The sequence below is a fragment of the Accipiter gentilis genome, chromosome 15 (assembly GCF_929443795.1).
Source record: "Accipiter gentilis chromosome 15, bAccGen1.1, whole genome shotgun sequence".
NCBI classification, from domain to species: domain Eukaryota; kingdom Metazoa; phylum Chordata; class Aves; order Accipitriformes; family Accipitridae; genus Astur; species Astur gentilis.
In genome coordinates this window covers 4,511,888-4,533,437 of record NC_064894.1, presented here as the reverse complement: position 1 = coordinate 4,533,437, position 21,550 = coordinate 4,511,888, and the positions used below count along the sequence as shown (strand labels likewise).

The following is a 21,550-nucleotide window of genomic DNA, read 5'->3' as shown; positions in this document are numbered from 1 at the left end:
CAAGTGATTAATTGGTTTCAGCATTAAATGTCTTTAGAATGCCTAGCTGGAATTATATTTAGATTTTTATTACTAACATTATTACTGTAACTTGGGGACAAATACATAATTAACTGCAAGTTTGCACATCATAAGTCATGTTACCTCACAGAGCCTCTAGTAATGCCAAAACTGCAAACTCGTTTACGTTACATAAACCTTGAGCCCAGACGACAGTATTTTCAATAACATCAACTCACAACATAGTTTCTTTTATTAGAGCCGATATGGGTCAGATTTTATTATCACTCTCCTAAAAGCCAAAAGAAGGGACAAGAAACTAAGAAGATGAAATTTTACTAGATAGTTGTAGCAACCTCTGCAGGGAGAGATGAGAACACAGGCGATGCCACACACTTACAGACGGTCCGCTGGGTCCTGGTACGCCTGGCAGTCCGGGAGCACCTTGGAGGCCCTGGAAATGAAAAAACACACGTCTATTTCCTCTCCCACTCACACCTCAAAAAACTACTTGTATGCAGCGTGTCCAGCAGTATTATAACTATGTTAAAGTGCATTTTCATCTAAAAGGTTGGCATTATTTTTAGGAATGTAAAAAAAAGCCCCACTATGGAGGGAGGAGATTGCCATTGAACAAGGTTAGACACAACTTCTTGCTTGACTGATAAACAACACTTGTCCTTCAACCCTTCACACTGTTGGCTTATGCCCTGCATAAATTTTGCTTTTTAGTTGTGCAGATAAGAGCAGGACATCTGGCTTTTCCTTAGAGATTAATTTTCTATTTTCTATCACTAAAAGTGTTTTTTTTGCTGGTGAGAAGATGTCTACTCAGACTTCTCAATGTTACCTGATATCTAAATGCAATGATGCTTTCTGCCTGATTTATAGATTTTGCTTTTTTGATAACAGAACACGACAGTTTTCATAGTATTTAACGATCTACTTCCCTGCTCTTATTCTATTTGATTGCCTGGAAGTCGATGGATTCTGGTATCCACTTACTAAACATACTGGCGTGCAAATTACTACAGTGGATGCAGGTAGGATTTGAGACAAGCCTGCATGTCACCGAAATCTTTCCTCCGCCACAGCAGGCTTAGGTGCAATTTTAGACGCGTAAAAGTCAGGCACCTAATCGCTCTCAGTTCCCCCCATCATCCACAAAGGGAAACAGGTCCCTCCCAGCAGTGATTCATTTTATCTGCAGAGGGTACCTACCCTCTGACACGAGGAATTGCCTCAGAAAAGGCGTATTTCTCGTGTTAAATGCAGTCTTTAAGAAGGCACGGCTAAGGGGGTAGTCTAGAAAACCACAGAGGTCAGTCACCCTGAAATAAGGGCTCCGAGAGAGACTGAGAGAAAAACTCCTGACAGAAATAAATCAGGAAAGGTGTGGAGATGGAGAGAGACATTGATTTCCCTTTCTTGCTCCTCCACACAGAGGACACAGATCCACCTCTGCAGCTCTTCAGTGTGCCGATCCAACTGCTAATGTGTTCTCCGCTCATTTGGAATTACTTTACTCTGACAGCACAGTCACCTGGAAAATGAGTGTTAAACCAAAGGAACATTTTTCTGTAATTCTTATTACTGATATTAGAAAAACCCTCCCCTGAAAAAAGGAATGTTTTAAAAAGGAAGAGAACTAAGCTTCAATAAAGATGAAAGGGCTGTTTGAAGGCACATGGAAGTTAGGGAGCGTATTTCGAAGAGCTTCAGGTGGGCTTCTCAATCTCTCCTCCCGTTCCCATGCTAACCAAATCATAAAAATGAAAAGAAATGCATTCTTTTACAATTTGTAATTTTTTTAAAAAAGTTACTTTTAAACTTTGTAAACTCCTTCATACGTGTTTCTGAAAATAAATTCACTTGCACCCTCCTAAATTCATAATCCAAGGCTGCTGCTAAACACTGAGAGTTTCAGAGCTACGGCAGCTAACCAGCTATCAAACGGTGAAGAAGCGTGTGAAAAGCTAACTTGCTAACACAGCACAGCACCCTACTGAATCAATACAAAAATTCAGAATGAGTTTACTCTGGAGTCCTTTAAAAAAACCCTGACAGTTATAATCTTGCCTTTCCTTTATTACCTTCTTAATTGCCTCTAATATCTCATTTGGTTCTCAGCAGTCAAATAGTATCCTCGTTGTTGAAACTGTTTTGCTAATGTCTCAAACTGCTAGAGTTGAATTTTAGAGGTACCCTATAGGGCACATGAAAGATGTGTTATTTTCCCCATTTATTTTTTACGTAAAATTCTGCTTGGGCTTTGCATATGGCTGCCCCAGCATTTTAAGGTCAATGTTCTAAATCCAACCTCAGGAAGCACTTGCTTTTAAGAAGCAAAGACATTATGAGCTCTCCAGATTGTGTAAAAACAAAGAGGAAAAATAAGCATGATACTTTAGTCTGACAATCTGCTAAATTCTGGGGCAAAGCAGTAGCAGGAATACATATCTAATGCTTCTGCTGCATCTTTTTTTTCCTCATCTAACTGTTTACTTTAGGAAGCCAAGGATCCTGCTGAACACAGATTTTTTTTGAGAATTATTCTCATTCTACTACTGTTTGAATATTCTTACTATATTACGGCCATAGCACCAAAGAAATGTAAAACGCTCATAAAGAATTACAAAACCCTCAATCAATAAGCTCTAAATTCCTTTCATATTTTCCAGGTGCTTTCTCTCGTAGCCAGCACTCCCAAATTACAAGACAGTAGTACATGTTTAACAGTGCCACTTCAGTATTGTGGAATTTCAAAGTGTTCACCAAATATTCTGTAACGGACTACTTAAACTCCTTCAGTTGGCTAAGGTCACTAGGAAATTAATTTATTTACTCACATTCATTTGCTTAATAGCTTCTGCTTTGGTAATTTTTTTTTTTTTTTCTTTTTTGGACAGAGATTGCTCTTGAACTGTTAACTGCAAATATTTAAATATAAAATGAAAGCTATAGCAGCTATTTTGGATTCGGCACCACAAGTCACGTGGCTTTTTTTCCTTCTCCATAATGACATAAAAATAACTCTAAGAATGCAGTATATGATGCAAAATACTTCAAATATTTTAAATTCGGTCGCTTCAAATATTTTCCAGTTTCCACTTAATAGTAATTGCTGCTATGACTGTTCCCATCAGAGTATTTGCCTAATGTAATGTTTTTGAAAGTGAATTTTGAAGGGGAACTAACACAATGAAAGCAAACATTTTATAAAACATGAAGTATTTTCTGAAAATATTTGGCATTTGCCTATTTATTGCTCTATCCTATACACCTAAAAATTAGCATTTAAATGTCTGTGAGGCTTTAAAATACACAAATGAGCAAAAATCCTCAAACAAAAGTTAAAAAGATGTCATTTAATTGAGTAATAACATTTAATCTTGTTGAAAATTCAGAATTGAGGGCTATTTAGGTAATACATTACTATCTCAGCAGTTTTAAAGAACTGAATAACATTCTGTGCATTTCATTCTCGATCTAGATCTTTATTCAGGTTCAGATAAGAATGCAACCACTATAGAAATGAAGTAATTTTACCTCATCGCCCTTTTCTCCAGTAAGCCCAGGAAATCCACGTTCACCTTTGCTTCCCTATGAAAATGTAACATTCAAACAAATATTTTCTATTAGAGAACAATGAATTTCACGCTTCGCAGGGCATTTTATGACCTATATTTAATATATGCTAGTACGAAGCCCTTACAGCAATAGTGCCTAAACCAGAAACTTTAAAATATGCCTCCCATCAGGGTGAAAGGAAACGAGTGGTTTTTACCCAGCAGGCAAACCAGCCAAAAGGCCTGATGGAGACATCTTATTAATACCAAAGAGCTTAAATGCTTGCCGAAACGGAGAAAGTACACTTTCACGGAATTAGGCTCAACTATAGGAGATATCTAGATGTCAAACCATGTGGCATTTGATCTGATTACAGTGACGCAGAATTTTGATTGATGACAGTGAAACTGCAAGTCCCATGGGAACATGGTGCAAAGGCACAGAGCAATCTAGCTGTTGCACACTCGAGGGAGATAGGGGAAGCTTCCTTCTTCCCCGCAGGATTCTTGCCTGCCTGACTCACCTAAAACGAGCCTATAGATTGCAACGTCCTCCTGGACAGTCAGATCTGAGCTAGCTTTAATGGGCGCGAGACACAGAAGAGCTATCCTGGCTTGGGACCCAACTCAGGTTATTTTGCTTACTGTCCTGAGAGAAAAGGCAAACTGACACAGGAAAAAGGGCTGAACCGTCAAAATCGTTTGAAACTTTAGGCTGCTCAGATGCTACAGGGATAGGGATCAGACAAAAAAGTCTCAGAGTTAAGAGTCCGGCCTTTTACTTTTAACAAGCAACACAGCCATGTTAAGTACTCTCTTCAAAACTTACCTTTGGCCCTTCTCTACCAGGGATGCCTGGAGGACCTCTTGTGCCAGGATCACCCTGAGGAACAGAGAGAAAGTGACAAATAACCATTTTTGGGACATAGGTAGAAGGTCTGATCGATGCAGACCGCTTCCTTCCTGCCTCTGTGACCATCCCTTTGTTTCAGCCCAAAGCCTTCTCTTCGGTCCTTTCTCTCTTCTACACAAGGTACTTGTTCAGACAGCCTTCCTTCTCTCCCTCCCCACCTCTCTCACACTCTGCTCCAACCATGCTAACAGATTTTTAGCTTCATTTTGAGAGGACTCATAAATGCCTTCATTGTGGATAGTCCCAGACACACCTCTGATCAGGTTTGAGCAAACCATCTTCCTTTTAAGGCGTAGGTAGAGAAGAAAGTTATTTCTTACTCTCACCAGCTTCAAATTTATAGTTATTTTAAATGTGATTCCTGCTTTGTTGACAGAAGCATTTTCCAGCTAAATTACAATCTTACAGAAGTGCTATCTACGAACCACAGAGAAATGAAGAATGGAGCATAAAGAATCAGTAAGAGAGAGAATTGATAAAGAGGTAGAAAAGCAGGTACAGGAGAAAGACAATACTTGCAAACAGAAAGAATCAGGGAAAAGCCCAAAGGTAGACCTAAAAGAAATCAAATTTGGGAATGCGAAAGTCAATAAACCCTAAGTATATGTATTAATAAAGGACAGTAGAATAGGATAATCCCTCTCCTCAGAAATGATGTGTGCTTTTCATATGGAAATCCTCCTGAGCACACTTTTCATTCTGGAATATGGCAGACCACTTCAAATTTCATTATTTTTCAAAATAAAACCTTAGAAATTCTAGACTATTTTCCCCATTTGGTGTATTACCAACCTTAATGCTACAAAATAAAGCAGAGAATGGGGTATACTTGTAGCAATTCATACTGTGGACTGGATGTGCTGAACAGGCACTTGCTGGCTACTACCTCACATACCGTTCAAACGCTATTTTGCAAAATTCCTATAATATGCATTTCTTGAGTATTTTTTAAAAACAAAACAAAAATCAACAAAAATCTTAAAATTATTTTAGGCTAGCCAAGTAGGTCAGAATTGAACCTATAGAAACTTTCAAGTGTATATTCTGGTTTAAAAAGCGTGCTTATAGTAAACAAAGACATTTAACCTCTGAAAGCACTTACCTTCAGTACAGCACCCATGTCTCCCACAAGTGGCAGTGCGATCTGAAATTAAAAAAGGCAGCTGCAGTTAATGTTTTACACAACACTACCAATTCGGATGGGTTCTCACTGCTTCTAAAGTTTATGTTGTTGCACACATAGCTGATTACATATATATTGGGTGAAGCTATTTTTTTTACGAAAAATCAAAAGAAAAATCAGGGTTTCAAATATAGTTAAATATCACTCTCTATCCAACCTAACAATGTAATAATTCTTTACAATTCCAGTGAAGTTCCTTAAACCATGACAACAGCATAACTCCAGAACATAGTAAATTTCACTTTAAAATAATAATAATAATATATTGCTGGTTTTGTAGCATACCAGCAACAACTTACCGCTGTTGGAAAGTCTCACAGACTATTCTCACCTGATTATCTTCAATTGTTTTCCTTCTGCTTTCTCCTAGGCTCTGACTCTACTGTGAACTGTAGCATGAATTGTGGAGATGTCAAAGCTAACTTCAATAAACTAGCTCAGATACTGGAAATAATCCAGCTACAGCAACATAAGCAACGTATGCAGTATTTTGTCCTGCCTTTAAACATTAAGAATTAGTGCAAAACTCTGTGGTGCTACCGCTAAATTGCCACCAATACTAAAGCTAACCCATTTAAAGCTCAATCAATAGGTTTGCACTGTACTGCAATGTATCTCAGATTTCCAAATGCTGCCATTAAACCTATATTTAAAGACTCCCTGTAAAAACTGATTGCACTGGTTATCATCAGCTTCCCTCCCAGACTCTTCAATTACCAATGCTGATTTCTTCTTCTTGCAATTGCTAAAGCAAAAATAGCCCTGCGCATGCTATAAAATTAGACACATTCAAAATTTGTTACGGCTTTTGTTCAGTCTGTTTCAATCATTCCCATCTTGAAGAAGAAAAATAAAATGAAAGCACTTTTGTAGCATATTAGAAAAACTGTCGGTTGGTAGCGATGGGTGTCAAATACCAGCTCAAGAGAAGCCCTGCTGAGCGTACTTAACCATAGGTGTAATCAGGAGTACCCCATTTACAGGGTAGCATCACCACCTTTGAAAGCACGCCGAGTTTTCTGGGGTGAGACATAGGCACCGAACGCAACCTAAGGACATAACTATGTAAGCTATGAAGTCCATCCTCTGCACAAAGGTAGACTGTACGTAGACAGTGTCACCTGCTCTAAAAAACCTGTACCAAGGCTTAAAACCAACCACCACATCCCTACGTGGCCTGACTTTTCATCCTTTTCCTTGTGGCAACATTTTACAGATAGGCGGGCCATTACCACGTCACCTCTTGGTCTTTCTGCTGGACTGCACAAGTGTAATTTCCCGTCTCTCCTCTTCTCGAATGTTCTTATTTTAGCTGCAACAGCACTTTATGGTACAGACCCCCAAACCCTCAGCGTGAAAGGGTCCGAACATCCAGCTGCAGGGGCACACCAGGTGCAAGAGCAAGCCTGCTGCCTTTGTGCCATACAGCCTGTCTGCTCTGTACGCACAGCAAGTCCGCACGTACCGCAGAGTCGGAGCTGTGTATGCTCAGCTCCGAATAAGTGTATGGTATGTGCTGGGCTTTTGAAAATGTTAAAACTGCCTTAATCCTCCGGACTCACTCCTGCTTGCTAGAGTTTCCTTTAAAAACGTTCTCTCCAAAAAGACGACTATTTCAGAAGAGCAAAAGGCAGTAATTCTCCTGTTAGTAAGTTTTACCATTTAGATATGTCTGTTTAACAGTGGCGTCAGATTTTTTACTCACATTTGGTTTACAGTGCACTGTGCCTTCCAGAGCTATTCTACTTAGGGATATTGTTTTTTCTCATTAAGCACTTTATGCTCATCTGTCTTGAGTTTAATCTTGTTGACTTCAGACTGTCTCTGAATTTTAAGTTTTGATTCTATTTTCAAAAAGCTAGCAATCTTTCCCAGTCCAATTGCAGTGTTTATATCTACTTATGTTAATGAAATTAAATCACTGACAAGAACCAGGCATGGGAGAGACCACTTTTTCCAAGAGTTGGGTCTCCAGTTGTTGGGACTCCAGATAGGAGCAGGAATAACAACTGAAGTTTTGCCTTTATGCCAATTTTGCAGATAAGCACATTAGACTCTCCTGACTCCCAAGTAAAATAATCGATTATCTTTAAGAGTACGGTTTGGTCTGAGGCACATGCAGGCTTTTTGAATCTTGCAGTGCTGGACTTTGCAAAATCTGTAAAGCTATAGCATTGTTAAATAAAAATCATTGCTGTAATACATACCCGAGAGGAGATGGTAACTTCTAAAGCGTGGTGAAAGATCAGAATTTATTTAGTATTTTTGTTTTTAAACCCAGCCACTTAACTTTTCTTAAGTGCTAAGGGGAATTTATTGCTTTAGAGACTGGCTATTCTCAGAATTTCATTAAAAATTAATGTCTCTCTTCTGTGGCACAGCAAAATTAGCTTTGGAATCCCCAAACTTTTCTTTTCAGTCTTTTAACAGGAGTTATCACAGTGTGCTCCTTAAAATTTGCATTATACCGAACTGCTTCTGAGACTGAGGAACACTATGCCAAGTTATAGCCTGGCAGAAACTCTAGTATACAAACTGTAACACCTGAAAACAAGGTACTTATCCCATATATGTTAACATAAGTTTAATTTATACTGCAATGTAATCAAGTAAACAAACAAACAAACAAAGGATCTAATAATTGAAAAATCAAATTAATTTCATCAATTGGACTTCTAGACTTACTAGGTTCTCTCACCTCCTGTAAACTTAAAATATTTGCACCAAAGCAAATGCCCAAGCTTTCTGTGTATACGTACAGGATCACCTGGAGGGCCTGGTAGTCCTGGTTTTCCATCTCTTCCTGGAGTGCCCTAGAAAGAAATGTAAAATTTGATGGCCTTAAATCATTGTCGAGGGACACATTACTTCTTGCTGTATATATAGAGAACTGTCACTTACATTAATACCAGGGGTACCTGGAGTTCCTGGTAATCCTGGGGGTCCCCTAGGGCCCTAAGAGCAGGAAAGGTCATTTAGGATTTAAGAATATTTTTGTTTTACTGTAAACATCTTAAACTAAATTATTTTTTTTTAATATTAAAGAGAAAACTTATATCCTACCTGCACACCTGTGGACCCAGCTGGACCTATAGGACCCTGCAAGAAAACTCCAAGTAATCAGTAGTTACACTTTTTGGGACAAGAGAGATGAAATTAATAGAAAAATACTGAATGTGGGACATTGGTGCAGTTCGCATTGCAAGAAATACTCGCTCTAAGGTTTGGCTTTAAATCCAAATCTAATTTTCCCCAAATCAGGGAATTCAAGATTTTGCTGAGGCCCATTTTTATGGGCAAGTAATACCAAAGAATAATGATCTGTGGTGAAACTTGCTATTTAGCTAGGAGATTCATAAGAAAAATTGATATTCAGTTGAATAGAAACAAATTAGATTGTTTAAATATAAATGGGTAATTTTTAAAATTCAGGTTTGAAATTATTTGAACTGAATGAATTGTTTTTAAGGATAATTATTTTAGATTAAGATCTCACTGTGAAACTCTAGTCACCTTGTCAAACATTTTCTCTCTGTACCTGAGTCCTGCCAATAAACTGAACTGTATCGGCTGATTATATTGGTCTGGACTGAAGAGAGATTGCCCTGTTCACCACAGCAGAACTCATGTAATAACATGTACCACCTACCATCTACACCATCAATATCATCTTTTTTTTTTACTGAATACTCTGAAGACACTGGAGATGGCTTTATTTAAAGGCAATAGAAAGAAAGAAAGAAAGAAAGAAAGAAAGAAAGAAAGAAACCTGGGAAACAAGCTGAATAACTGAAACAGTTACTACTATACAAGTTTAGTACGAATGCTCTAGGTACACTGCATCAACTTGGTTCATGTTTGAATTATAACTGCACAGAACTGCGTGAAGCAAACCGCGCAAAATCAGGACTTCACTATTTCCTGGCACAGTACCTGGCACGGTAAGATTCTCATTTATAAGCAGTAGACCTAAGGTTGTAATTAGCAGTCATCACAAATGCAAAAGCTAGGAGCTGATGCAAAGTCTTCCACATCTCTTCAATGCGTCTTTGCCTTTTCCAGTACCAGCATGGATTTCAAAATGCCATCGCCTAGGATGTCGAGTACACCTCTTCTCTCGTACCAGTCCTCAGGCTGAATTTTGCCGACAAATGCAAACAATTGTTGCTGACAAACAGACACAGTCTGAAGATGTCTCAACACCATCACTAGGAAGCTCATCTGTAGAGTAGCCATTGACTCTTTCAGAACTCCAAGGCTTCCATTTCTCACTTAGCACTAGATCTTTCTGGGTCTGGATAAAGGGAAAAGATGCTGAGGAGCATCTTGGGAGTCGAGTCAGAAGGGAGTTCGTGGCATGGCTTTTTACTATCCTTTGTTTACTTGTTGCAGTTTTCTCAGCGATGCACAGCGAAAAGCTCGAATTCTGGGCGTTGGTATACTTACTGGTGATCCCTGAATGCCTATTCCTGGGGGCCCCATCTCCCCAGGTGCTCCTTGTACACCAGGTAGTCCTCTTTCTCCCTGAAAAGGGTACAAGGCTTTCAGTTACAACAGATCTGAAAATGTAAACTAGCGTATTATCCTTTTTTTTTTTCTTTTAGAAACAGAAATAATATATTTTTTATACCTTTGGTCCACGTGGACCAGGGTTTCCAGGAATACCAGTGGGACCCTAAAAAAAAACCAAACACAAACAAACCAGGAAAAAAAACAAATTACATTTTGAAATCAAAGAGACTAGCTGAATTTTACTGCCAAAGTTAGTCAGCCTTTATAAATAAACTATGACAGATTTACATATGTCTTTGTTGTTAATACCACTGTCACTAGGAGCATGTGTGAGCCTTACGCTATTTCTAGACTATATTTTAGTGCACTTACAATACCACTATAACATATATTTCAATTTTGAAATTACATCCAAAAAAATACTTGTTCTGATTTCTTTCACTGCACAATGAGTATTCTTTAACAGTTGTCCCTACAAGAAATAAGGTCATAAAAGCCTTTTCAGGTTATGGACTTACTGGTCTTCCAGGCAGACTTGGTCCAGGAGGCCCCACATCACCTTTTGGACCTGGATGTCCAGGCGGTCCCATAATCCCACCAGGGTCCCCCTACAAGATAAATTTGAATTGCTAATTGAAATGTCAGAATTTCCTCTTATGAAAAAAGTCTAATTATTATCAAGGTTATCCTAGAAAGTGCCAGTACTCTGAGGAGAAATAGAGAAGAACCGCCCCCAACCATTTTCCTCCAAAAAGTTACAGAAGAGGAGGAGGCATGGACTACACAACCGCTAATAGTAACTAGCTTTCTCTTCGTTTTCCATGCTTGCAACGCATCTGATCTACATTTCTTTGTCCCCAAGCCCCTAATACACAGGTCGTCATTAAACCCTGCCAATTAATTCATAGTAACAGCTTTAAACTGTCTCTCTCCAGCTATCTATCCCTAGTGCTAAACCCCTGGTCTTCACCGTCTTCCTGTTTACATCTCTATTTCTTGCTTCAATGCATGCAGCATCTCTTACTCCACATCTCTACAATTCCTCCTGCTTACACAGGTGAATTTGTGCCCTTTATTATGCTGTCCTCTTGTCTTTTACACGCTCCTGCATCATTCTCTGTGATTCTTTCTGAATCCACTACTTCCTATTTTGCAAGATGAGTACATTTTGTCATTGTTCCACAGCATTTTTCTTCTCCTGCCTTTTCATCAGCTCATTTCGTCAAGCTGTTAATGGATTTTATTTGTTTCCCTTGTACCCCCCCCAATGTATAAATACCATAACGCATCACACAGCTCACAGTATGCCTGTACATCCTCTTCTCTCCCCTTCTCTACATTCAATATAGACACACATACCATTTTTGACTCTTGCTGATGTAGCTGAATTCTAACTACGGGATTTCTCCACAGCAAAATACAATGCCATAAAGAGCTTGGCTCACATCTGAGACAGTATAGCTGCCCCAGTGCTCTCCCAAGAGGAATATATCTGACTGTGAAGTGGGATTTCACACATTAGTCTGGTTAGGACACTACACTGAAAAGGCTGTTCTGTGGTCAGGACCCGAACCGACATTTCTGCACTGCACAGGTTTAATGTAAGAGCCCAATGCAACCTCCTTGAAATATTACTTAAATTATGAATCTAAAGAGCAATTGGGTTGCCAAATTGGCCTGCAGCAGGCAGGGGGTTACTGCTTGTACATTTTAAAATCAATTCATAAAGCAGCCACACAGATGCACTACAGAAGAATCAAAGGTTACTTCAGAGATGACAGTCTAATATGCTCTAACATATCAAGCTTAATTAAAACCACTTAAAACATACCTTGTCTCCTTTTACTCCTGGGTTTCCTGGTACCCCATGCTCTCCTGGTAAGCCCTGGAATTAAGAAAAATATAACTGTACATTTTTATAGCTATTACCTTACAGATTATCTAAAATTACAGATGAAAATGAGTTTACACTGGATTATTTACTGTGCATTAGTATTGACCCAAAACGTCAAACAGTACAAGTTAATGAATGCTTCTTTAATCAACTACGTGAATAATTTTTCTTGAAATTGAAATGTAATAATCAAGATTATTTTCTGGACCCTATCAGGGCAGAATGGCAGAGACTGACAGGTTTATGTCTTCAATTTCAAAATAATTCCAAGTCTTGAAAATCAATCATTTTTTCAAGGAAGGTGGTAGCAGGTACAAACTTGAGTTTTAAATAAGTGTCTCACCTTTTTTGTCTATGAAGGGCCGCATGATTTCCTACGCTAGTTAATTATTCAAATTTGTACCTTAAAAGCCTCAATGAATTTCTACTGCTGCACATTACTTAATCCACCAAATTCCTTTAAAATGTTTTAGATATTTAATGGACAGTCAAATATTTTCAGCAAAATAAATATATGCCATCCTTTCTTTTGTCTAAATCTCATCTTTCACATTTTGAGTTTAACTTCAGCATTATCCCTTGCCCTTTTCATGAAGGATTTGTTAGAAATGCAGAGAAATGAAACAGATTAAAATCTAAATAGAAACTATTTAAATAATAGGGAAGGTTAAATTGTGTTCTCTTATTAGGCTGTTACAAATAAGAGAAAAATTCTTCCATAACCCTTCAATGCTATTCAACCAACTATTGCAGCGAGCAGTTTGTTAAGAATACCAGTAATTTCCACAGTAAATGACAAAATTGCCAAAACTGAACAGTAAAATCTAAGTATAATACTCAATCCGGAATGGAAAATGAACTTTCCGAGAAAAAGACAAAGAGTTTTGTGAACAGACATATGAAGGATGACAACATTTTCATGCCAGTAGTGAGGGTTCCACAGCTCTGTGTTTGCTTTCTCTGCTGTATTTTCTCCGTAATACGGACAGACAGCTACTGGTTTCACCCAGCCATCCAAATTAAAAGCATAAGGAAAAAAAAAAGACAGTACCTTAATGAAGAATATTCTCCTTATAGCAACACAAAATCATTGTAAGAATATATGGAAGTTTAAATTTACTGATTACAGATCAGACATTGCATCATACCCTATCTTCTTTTGATATTGATATAAAATACATACAGTCTATCTTCTTTCCTAAGGATTTCTCTGATTATTTTTTTTTTTTTGGTTGGACCAAGATTAAGGGGTATCTTAGGAAAGGAAAGAAGCAAATCTGATCTGCTGGATGACTCTTCGATGATGTATGTGAAAGTAAAACAATTTTCAACCTTTCATAATTTTTATCATGCTACATAAGATGAATTATTATATTTGTTAATCCATAATGTTTCATCTTCAGAAGATAAAAAAAATGAGCCTGCAACTAGATACATGTTTCTATAATGTGTTTAAATATATGTTTTTATATACTAGAATTGTGTGTACAAATGAGTCTCCAAGATCATCTATATCTAGGATCTACGTATATTATATGTAGTATTTATCTGTTCATAGTGTCACTTGATCAAAGACCCAGCAGAGCAGCAGTTTCAAAAGCAGCAATTATGAACTCAAGAGGGATGATGGCAACGCAAGCAAACCAGAAATGCAGTATTTCGTTATCTTTCACAGTAAGATTGGGCATCTATATATAAAGAAAAGCACACCAGAAAAGGCTTACAAACTATTGTTATAGAAGACAGGTAGATTAGATACAATTTAAAAAACGCATGCCTCAACTGAGTAGGAAACAGTCAATAAGTAACACAGTACAAAATGATTACATGCAGATTTGAATACTAGGTTTTTTTCCCTGCCAGGAGCTGAAGATGCCGTACTCCAGCTGTGACTTTGCTTATATCCCTAAGAGTTTTACAGGTCAACAATAAAAAGTCTGCCAGCTGTGTACCACTCAGAACTGTATTTGTATATTAATAACGTATATGACTTAAAAGTCTGTTCAAATTAAGAGTTGTCTTCCACAAACTAGTCTCAGAGCGTGTGCAGAGAGGCCCAAGACAAAATGCAGCGTCAGCTCCTAGATGCTTCTGTTTGTAGAAATAAGATAAAAATCAAAACCAACCCACACAGCAAAGATCAAAATCTCAATTCTTTCCAGGCGAATGGCTTAACTGCTAGGCTGAAGCTAACCTCTCCATTGTCTGCTTTTCTTGGTCCACTTCTTGGCTCTCAAACCTCCAAAATGGTACTTAAAAACCATTTTATGGTTTATGGAGGAATGGAGGGAGGAGAACCAGGTGTCACTTGTTAGGTTATGCGACAACACCAGTGTTGTGGACCCAAACCTAATTTCAGTTTACAGGGGGGATTAGGCAGAACACAGTTGCCCGCACACCTAAAAAGAGATTGTGCTATAATTTGGGAGACAGGCAGCCACCTCCTCAGAAGAGGCCTTCTGCTATACTAGGGTGTCAAGGCAAATGCCCAGGGAACTTTCAAGCTTAGCATAACGATGCCTAATAATTTAAGATGTTTCCTAGAGTATTCAGACTGGATTGAAGTTTCACCTGCGCTCTTCCTGCCCGGAGGCACAAAGGTTACAGATGTGCTGGATCCTGGGGGATGCCCCCTACCAGTTTGGGGGATCCTGACCGGCCAGCAGACCCATCAGTCTGTTGCCCAGCGGCGTAACGGTTACAGGCACACTTAAACCCCCACGAAGGAGGCCTTGACGCAGCTTGACAAACCCCAACCGGTTGGCAGACCTCAATGTGGGGCACCCGAAAGCGTAATAACTACAGGCACATTAAAACTCTGCTGAGGCCCCCCACTGCCGCGACAATCCCAACCCATCAGCTCCGTACCCACAGGCATAAAGGTTACGGGCACGCTACATCTCTGGTGAGGTGTCCCATCCCCCCACTCCTCCTGGAGGACCTCCCTCAACAGGCCAAGATCTGGAGGTTCAATAAACCATCTGTATCCTGCTTCTGACACTATCTGACAGCCTGTAGTGGATCTGGATATTGGGGTTTATCTAAGAAGCATTGAGATGAGAGCTTTTACCCTCCTTGATTATCTCACGCTCTCATTCGTTCCCCTGTTAAGAGTTACGTTCGTCAGGTTCTGACTTCCCTTTCCAGTCAGGAGATTGTTGCTCGTCCGGGATGGACAATTTGGGCAAGAAGTTGTCTTGGTTTGTGTTGTGCAGCTGCTCGCAGCTACCAGTCCCAGGGGTTAGTGGCTCAGGTCCCTGGCAATTGTTTCCATGCATCTCCCTGATCTCCATGACCTTCCCCCATTTCCAGGACCTTTCTTCCAACCAGATCTTCCCTTTCTTTCTGGAGAGAACACCTCTTTCCCTTCAGGAAACCTTCTGTTTTGGCACCACTTCTTTTTCTGGGTGCCCTCACCCCTCGGTTCCCGCCATCTAAATTAACTGGAGACCCCGGGATGTGCCACTTTTGTTTAGTCCAGGTGCTATCAAAATTAAAAAGCAGTCCCTACTGTTGCATCTAACAAGTAATAGGCTTCTGCTTGACAAGTCAATTGTTCAGGTTTTGACATTCTTGCATGGATGCATAAACACATATTATCTGCCACCTGTCAGTGTTCACAAATTAAGCTATTTTTCACCTGTGGCAACCATATAATGGCTTCAGGTGCTTTATGACTGTCAGTAAGGCTCTGCACAATTAAATTGGAATATCAACCGACAATCATAAGAATAATCTCTCATTCCACTTTCTGCATAAGTATTTTAGTAATTTAATCTATTAAACAGTAATTGAAAAAGTTTTCTATTAAATTATTTCCAACCACTACTTTTACTCTGCCTAAAGATTTTAATATTGTCTCTTGTTTTAACAGAATCATGTTTTGCTTTGAATATGAGTTTTACTAAAAATCTGACCTAAATTCTAAGATAATAAACATAATTGTTTATTCTATTCACCTTATTAATCTTTACCCCTTTTAAAGGAAGTAAACCAATTCAGAATAATACAAAACCATAGACAGAAATAAGGAAGGCCATGTGTTTAAATCCTTCGGGTACTCTTACTTTCCCTGCTTCTTCTCATTTTGCTCCACACACACTGTCCTTTCCACCTCACGATGTAACATTATTAAAACTTTGCTAGAGATCTTTTAAATTTGCACCTACTCCTGTGAGATAAGAGTGATTTTTGTAGAGCTAATTCTCTGTGAATCAGACAGATTAGTTATTATCATTCTTACTTGTTCAGCTGGTAACAGAAGGACAAAAAGAACACAAGCAAATGGCAGAACTCTATCCTGCGGCATCCCATACTACTGTGCTTCCAGACCTGATTGCTATAGTACCACGCACAAGAGGAGCACCTATGATAACCTCTGTGGTACTGCTTCACCGGCTAACTGTTCACACACCATGCTTCTCCAGGTTGGTGAAACTGCACAATACATACAACTTCTCCTGGCAGTCCCCTGGGTCCGACAGGTCCTGGAGGTCCTGGCAGTCCCTGTGAAATGATATAATACACGCTTGAGGTTAAAATCGATACACCTGTTGGAATTTGGTGTAAAGCGTTCTCGTATATAAATAGATCAAAACATCTGGCATTAAGAATTATCTTCTACATGGAGTAAGAAGTACAGAGTTTGCTCATTCTCCCTTAATCTAACGTTTAGTCCAATAAATCTTTGGGACTGATACATAAAAAATCCAAAGTACGTATACAAAGCAAATACAAGTAAATACAAAAGCACTACCTAAAGGGAAGGACAAAACAAAAGGAGTAAATCAACATTTCCTCCCTCAAGGGAGATATCTAGAAGTGATTTTTTAACTACGTGGTAGGTGTTCCTTCTCTTTTTGGAACAGATCTCATCAGAAGGACTCCAGAGCACTGAAAGAAAGGGGGATTGAAATGTAGAGATAAAAGGATGACTTGGTGGAAACCTAATGATCCTTTGGATCTCTATGAGCCTTTTCTGGAAGGTATACAGCGTGAGGGTGACCTAGATTTCCACTGCAGTAACAACAATTATTTCAGTAGCTCCTACCAAGGAAGAACATTAGCCTCCAAAGAGCAGTTTAAGGAGTTAGAGTGGAGAATCATTTTTAAGACCACAGTTTCATGGACCCTGTAGCTGCATCTATTCCCCCTGGGACTTCTTTTGACGATCTAAGGAACTTGGGTACTATCACATCCAACGTATTGGGTGGAGGCTACATTTTCACATTTTCAATTTCACAATTTCCAATTCTACCTTTATTTGATACAATTCACGGCATCATGAGAGATTCTCAAGAACACTTGTGCTTCAGTTACTTTCTTCAAAGAGAGGCAATGACTCTGCAGTCTCAGGATTAAACATAGGAACCGCTACCGTACTGGCAGTGGTACCCCCTGCCTCACTGATGGATGAAGAGAATACACCCAGCTACTGGTGGATCTGTAATTGCAAAATGGGTACTCATATTCTTGAGTGACCAAGTAACATTTAAGCTTTGCATAAATATTCCTTGCTGACTGATGCTGAGATCAACAAGAATTTTATGAACTAAAATTGCCATGATCCATGCACAAACTTTTGATACAATGTATTTGCATTCTCTGCCCTTTAATACTAGCTAAAGAGTTGATAGCATTCAGAGTCCTCTTATACAACAGCATAGAATGTAATGGTTGTTAATACCACTAAAATACCTTTCACCTACCTTTGATCCTGGATTTCCAGTAAGACCAGGTGGTCCAGGGTCTCCTGTTTCACCCTAATGATATTGTTTGAGAAAGTAAATAAATCCAAATTTACTGTTATGTCCCCCAGTATCAGCTATGTACAGCAGTGATGTATATAGTACAAGTCAAAAAATACCTTATTTCCTTTTGATCCCTCCATTCCAGTTTCTCCCTGAAAATTGCAGGTACGACCGCAAGAAGTTAAAACTTTAACTTAAATAAGAGTTTAATTTGCTACTTTAAAATATCATAATATAGTTTACAAACTTAAATATTGAGAAAGCATTAAAGAATTTCTGATGCCTTCTGCAACCTCTGAAAAGCATTCATCTTTCAAACTAATTCTGTTTGCAGGTTTTCTTAGTGTTTTAAAGAAAAATTGTTTGAAAACACCACGTTTGCTTAAGAGTTTCTCCATTCTAAAGCCTATTTGTCACCACTAAATCTCTACTAGTGACACAGTATTCATCTCCAAACCCACACATTATTACAGTATGTCTTATTTTGGTCATTATAATATGTTAATCACAAGTATCTGAGCAACCTTCAGTTGTGTATTAAACAACATAACTAGCTTTTGTCAAATGTCGTAAGAGAGGACAATAGTTAATTAAAAACAAGCAACACATGTAAACTGACTTTTACAGAATAAGTGTTCTGAAAATATCCCCCAAAATAAAAAAATTATGCACATATAAAATGGTTATATGAAAACTGCCTGATGTTAGATGCCACACTGGAAACTGGTAAAACAATTAAAATAATGCAGTTCAGCCCACATATAATTTTATGCAATAACTGAAAGAACGAACCTTCAGGGAACAAAAAAATGTATGTACTTTAAACTCAGTTCATGGACCATACCAACTACAGAAATGCTGAAGAACAGGGCATTTCTGTTTTTTTATTTATAACCTGTGTGGACCTGATAAGTGTGTAAGAAGGACACAATACATACACTATCCTACATAAACACTGAGTCTAACGGAAGTGTACAAAGAAAAGAATCACAGCACGAAGACAGTATGAAAATCATATAAAATGTAAATTATTCACATCATCAGTAGAAAACAGCTATACTTACTGGATCTCCCTTGTCCCCTTTTTCAGAAGGCTCTCCCTATGGAAACATAGGGAAGAGGTTAACACAGATTTATTTCAACCGGTAAATAGCACATACGTCTGGTTTCCGTAAAGAGTCCTTGAAAAATGTTTGTGGTTTTTTTGTTTGTTTGTTTTGTGTTTTTTTTAACCTACATAAAATACAAGTATGTGGACAACAACAGTTTACTTGACAGATGATGCTGACTTAATTGCAAGACCACGACATGTGTGATCTTTCAAGCAGGAGCACAAGGGAGCGTCAGCAACGTGAACTAAAAAGAGCGATGCTGCGTACAAATCTGACAAATTCTCAAATGCAAGTGCTTTATAACACACAAAATCATGGATCTGTCATATCGACGGAGTAAAAACAGTTTCTGCCTGCATGAAAATGGTTTATACACAAGGATATGACCAAAGAAACCAACTGGAAGCTTTAACAGCTGAATAGCAAAATGCCTGTTATTCAGTGGATGAAGAACTGGGTACATCACATGTTCCTAGAAAAACACAATACACACCTATTCCCCAGTAACACCCCCGCCCTGCCTTCTCTCTGGAAAATTTAAACTTAAACCAAAAGATATTAAATTAGGAAGTTTACTTATGAATTTTAATAATTTAAAGACTCCTGTTTTTTCATATAGATATTGAAGATCACATTTGTAACTTGAAAAAGTATGTATGGCATCTAATTCATGAGGCAATCACTGGTCATAAACTTATATAAACATAATTTTAAACTGGTATTCAGTAAAAGTCTGAATGTGTTTAAAGTTAAGGACTTTGTGAGCTGTTGGAACAGCGAAATTTATTTGCGTACGAAAATACTCTCTCAAAGAGGGGCTTGAGTAAATTACTAAAGCCATTGAGAGACTAACAGCTTCTCCTATGCCCAAATATATTTTCTTGATCCTGAGTATATTTTCCAAGATTTGATTCACAATCAGTACATTCAGCCACATTCTACTGTCACACATAAGCACAGAAGTAAGGAGTTAATTTACCTTTTCTCCTTTTGTGCCGGTCATTCCCAATTCTCCTTTTTGACCCTTTTAACAAAATAAATTATATTGAAAACCTTTTATATTCTAACAAACGCAAATAAACTCCTCCTCTCCTCCAACTGTACTTTGTTCTGTGTAGGGCACAAAATCTTAGCTTTTATTGCAATGGAAATCTGAGCTTTAAACATCGGCAAATTAATTTAATGACTGTTTTCTACAGCAGATCTGCAGGCTTCTCAATAAAAAACATTGTCAATCCTGTGACACATCCAGAGCACTTGCCTCTCTTCTTCCAAGTTTAAAAGGCATCCAATTGTTAAAAATTCATTCCAGTGTTTAAACAGGACAGACGCCTAGAAACAATACACTGCCATATGGTACGGATTCAGAATTCGACCTCCACATAATTTTTAGAGGCCAAGTATAAGTATTTTTGGTATAGCAAGTCCCATCATTACAGAGAAACTGCTTTAAATATTCATGATTTACTCTTAAAAGTATTTTCTGAACTTCAACACTTTAGAGTCTTTTCTCCCTAACTGTCAGGCCAGCTTATTTGACTTCTCCTCAGTGTTACAGAAACCACATACAATTCTTCCTGCATTTTCCCTTTCTGGTTATCATGTATTAGAGGAGAAAGACTTAGGTGCTGCACCTGCAGGACAGCACAAGAAATTGGATATTGCACTACACAGATCAAAGAGCCAGTTGTATCTACAAATCTATTCCTTCAAAGACCATTGTGATAAATCAAATAAAAGATACTGCGCTAAGGGTGGCAGAGCCAGGTTAGATAGGCACATAGAAATTTCTCCAAATTAAACCAAAATGCTTACAACATCTCCCTTCTGGCCTTTAGATCCAGGGGTCCCAAGTAATCCTAGTAGTCTTGTATCACTCTGTGAAGAAATATCACCACAAAGATCAGAGAAAAGAACACATCACCATTTATTTACAGTAACAATTTATTTACCACAACAATTTCATGTAATTTACCAGTATCTGAATTCAGAAGTCCTCATTTACTACTAGAAAGGGATACTAAATGTCTGTGCAGTACATCTAAGTAATGTATTGCAGCCACATAGCCTTTGTCATGCGTTCATACTCCAGTCAGACTAGCAGAAGGTGAACAAAAGCATAAAAGGGAAATGTCTATGTTGAATACTGCTATGCAAGTCTGTGATTTTTTGGGGGTCTTAACTCAATGCAAAGAATGCATTTTTCTGCTCATTATTGCACTACATGTCTCAAGTATGTTAAAAAGAACAGTAAAAATCATTTCTCTCATATGACAAAACCACAAGCTTTTCACTTTTGAGCAGCATGAAATGTAAAACAGAACTCATTTAAATCTACTACAGCAGTGAGAGAGAAGGAAAGGGAATGTATATGATCAACAGGCTCCTCACACTGCTTCTCAAAGAAAACAGACAGATTTGAGGACCAGGGGTTCAGGTTGTATACTTGCTCAGGTATTACTGCACTGCGTCTATTTACTCTTCCGTACAAGGTAAAGACACAACAAAATACAAAGCAAGTTGTTTCTTCTTCCCAAAGCCAGGCTCAGACTACCTAAGGGGACCATGTTTTCTTTTCATGACAATGCAAAAAGCAACAAAACCAATGACCCTGAAA

The 21,550-nt window shown here is 38.3% G+C and overlaps 1 protein-coding gene across 5 annotated transcripts in view; it reads right to left on the bottom strand.

The window, feature by feature from the left end:
- COL19A1 (collagen type XIX alpha 1 chain) overlaps window positions 1-21,550 on the bottom strand; it is a 225,432-nt gene that overhangs the window by 38,028 nt on the left and 165,854 nt on the right. For all 5 annotated transcript variants that reach the window (XM_049817767.1, XM_049817766.1, XM_049817770.1 and 2 more), the window contains 17 exons: window positions 20,749-20,811; window positions 19,913-19,957; window positions 18,886-18,921; window positions 17,938-17,973; window positions 17,780-17,833; window positions 16,524-16,577; window positions 12,009-12,062; window positions 10,696-10,785; window positions 10,296-10,340; window positions 10,112-10,189; window positions 8,729-8,764; window positions 8,567-8,620; window positions 8,425-8,478; window positions 5,585-5,626; window positions 4,399-4,452; window positions 3,550-3,603; window positions 401-454 (listed from right to left, as the gene is read on the bottom strand). In XM_049817767.1, the coding sequence (XP_049673724.1) occupies window positions 401-454; window positions 3,550-3,603; window positions 4,399-4,452; window positions 5,585-5,626; window positions 8,425-8,478; window positions 8,567-8,620; window positions 8,729-8,764; window positions 10,112-10,189; window positions 10,296-10,340; window positions 10,696-10,785; window positions 12,009-12,062; window positions 16,524-16,577; window positions 17,780-17,833; window positions 17,938-17,973; window positions 18,886-18,921; window positions 19,913-19,957; window positions 20,749-20,811 (903 nt within the window). The remainder of the gene's footprint in view (window positions 1-400; window positions 455-3,549; window positions 3,604-4,398; window positions 4,453-5,584; window positions 5,627-8,424; window positions 8,479-8,566; window positions 8,621-8,728; window positions 8,765-10,111; window positions 10,190-10,295; window positions 10,341-10,695; window positions 10,786-12,008; window positions 12,063-16,523; window positions 16,578-17,779; window positions 17,834-17,937; window positions 17,974-18,885; window positions 18,922-19,912; window positions 19,958-20,748; window positions 20,812-21,550) is intronic.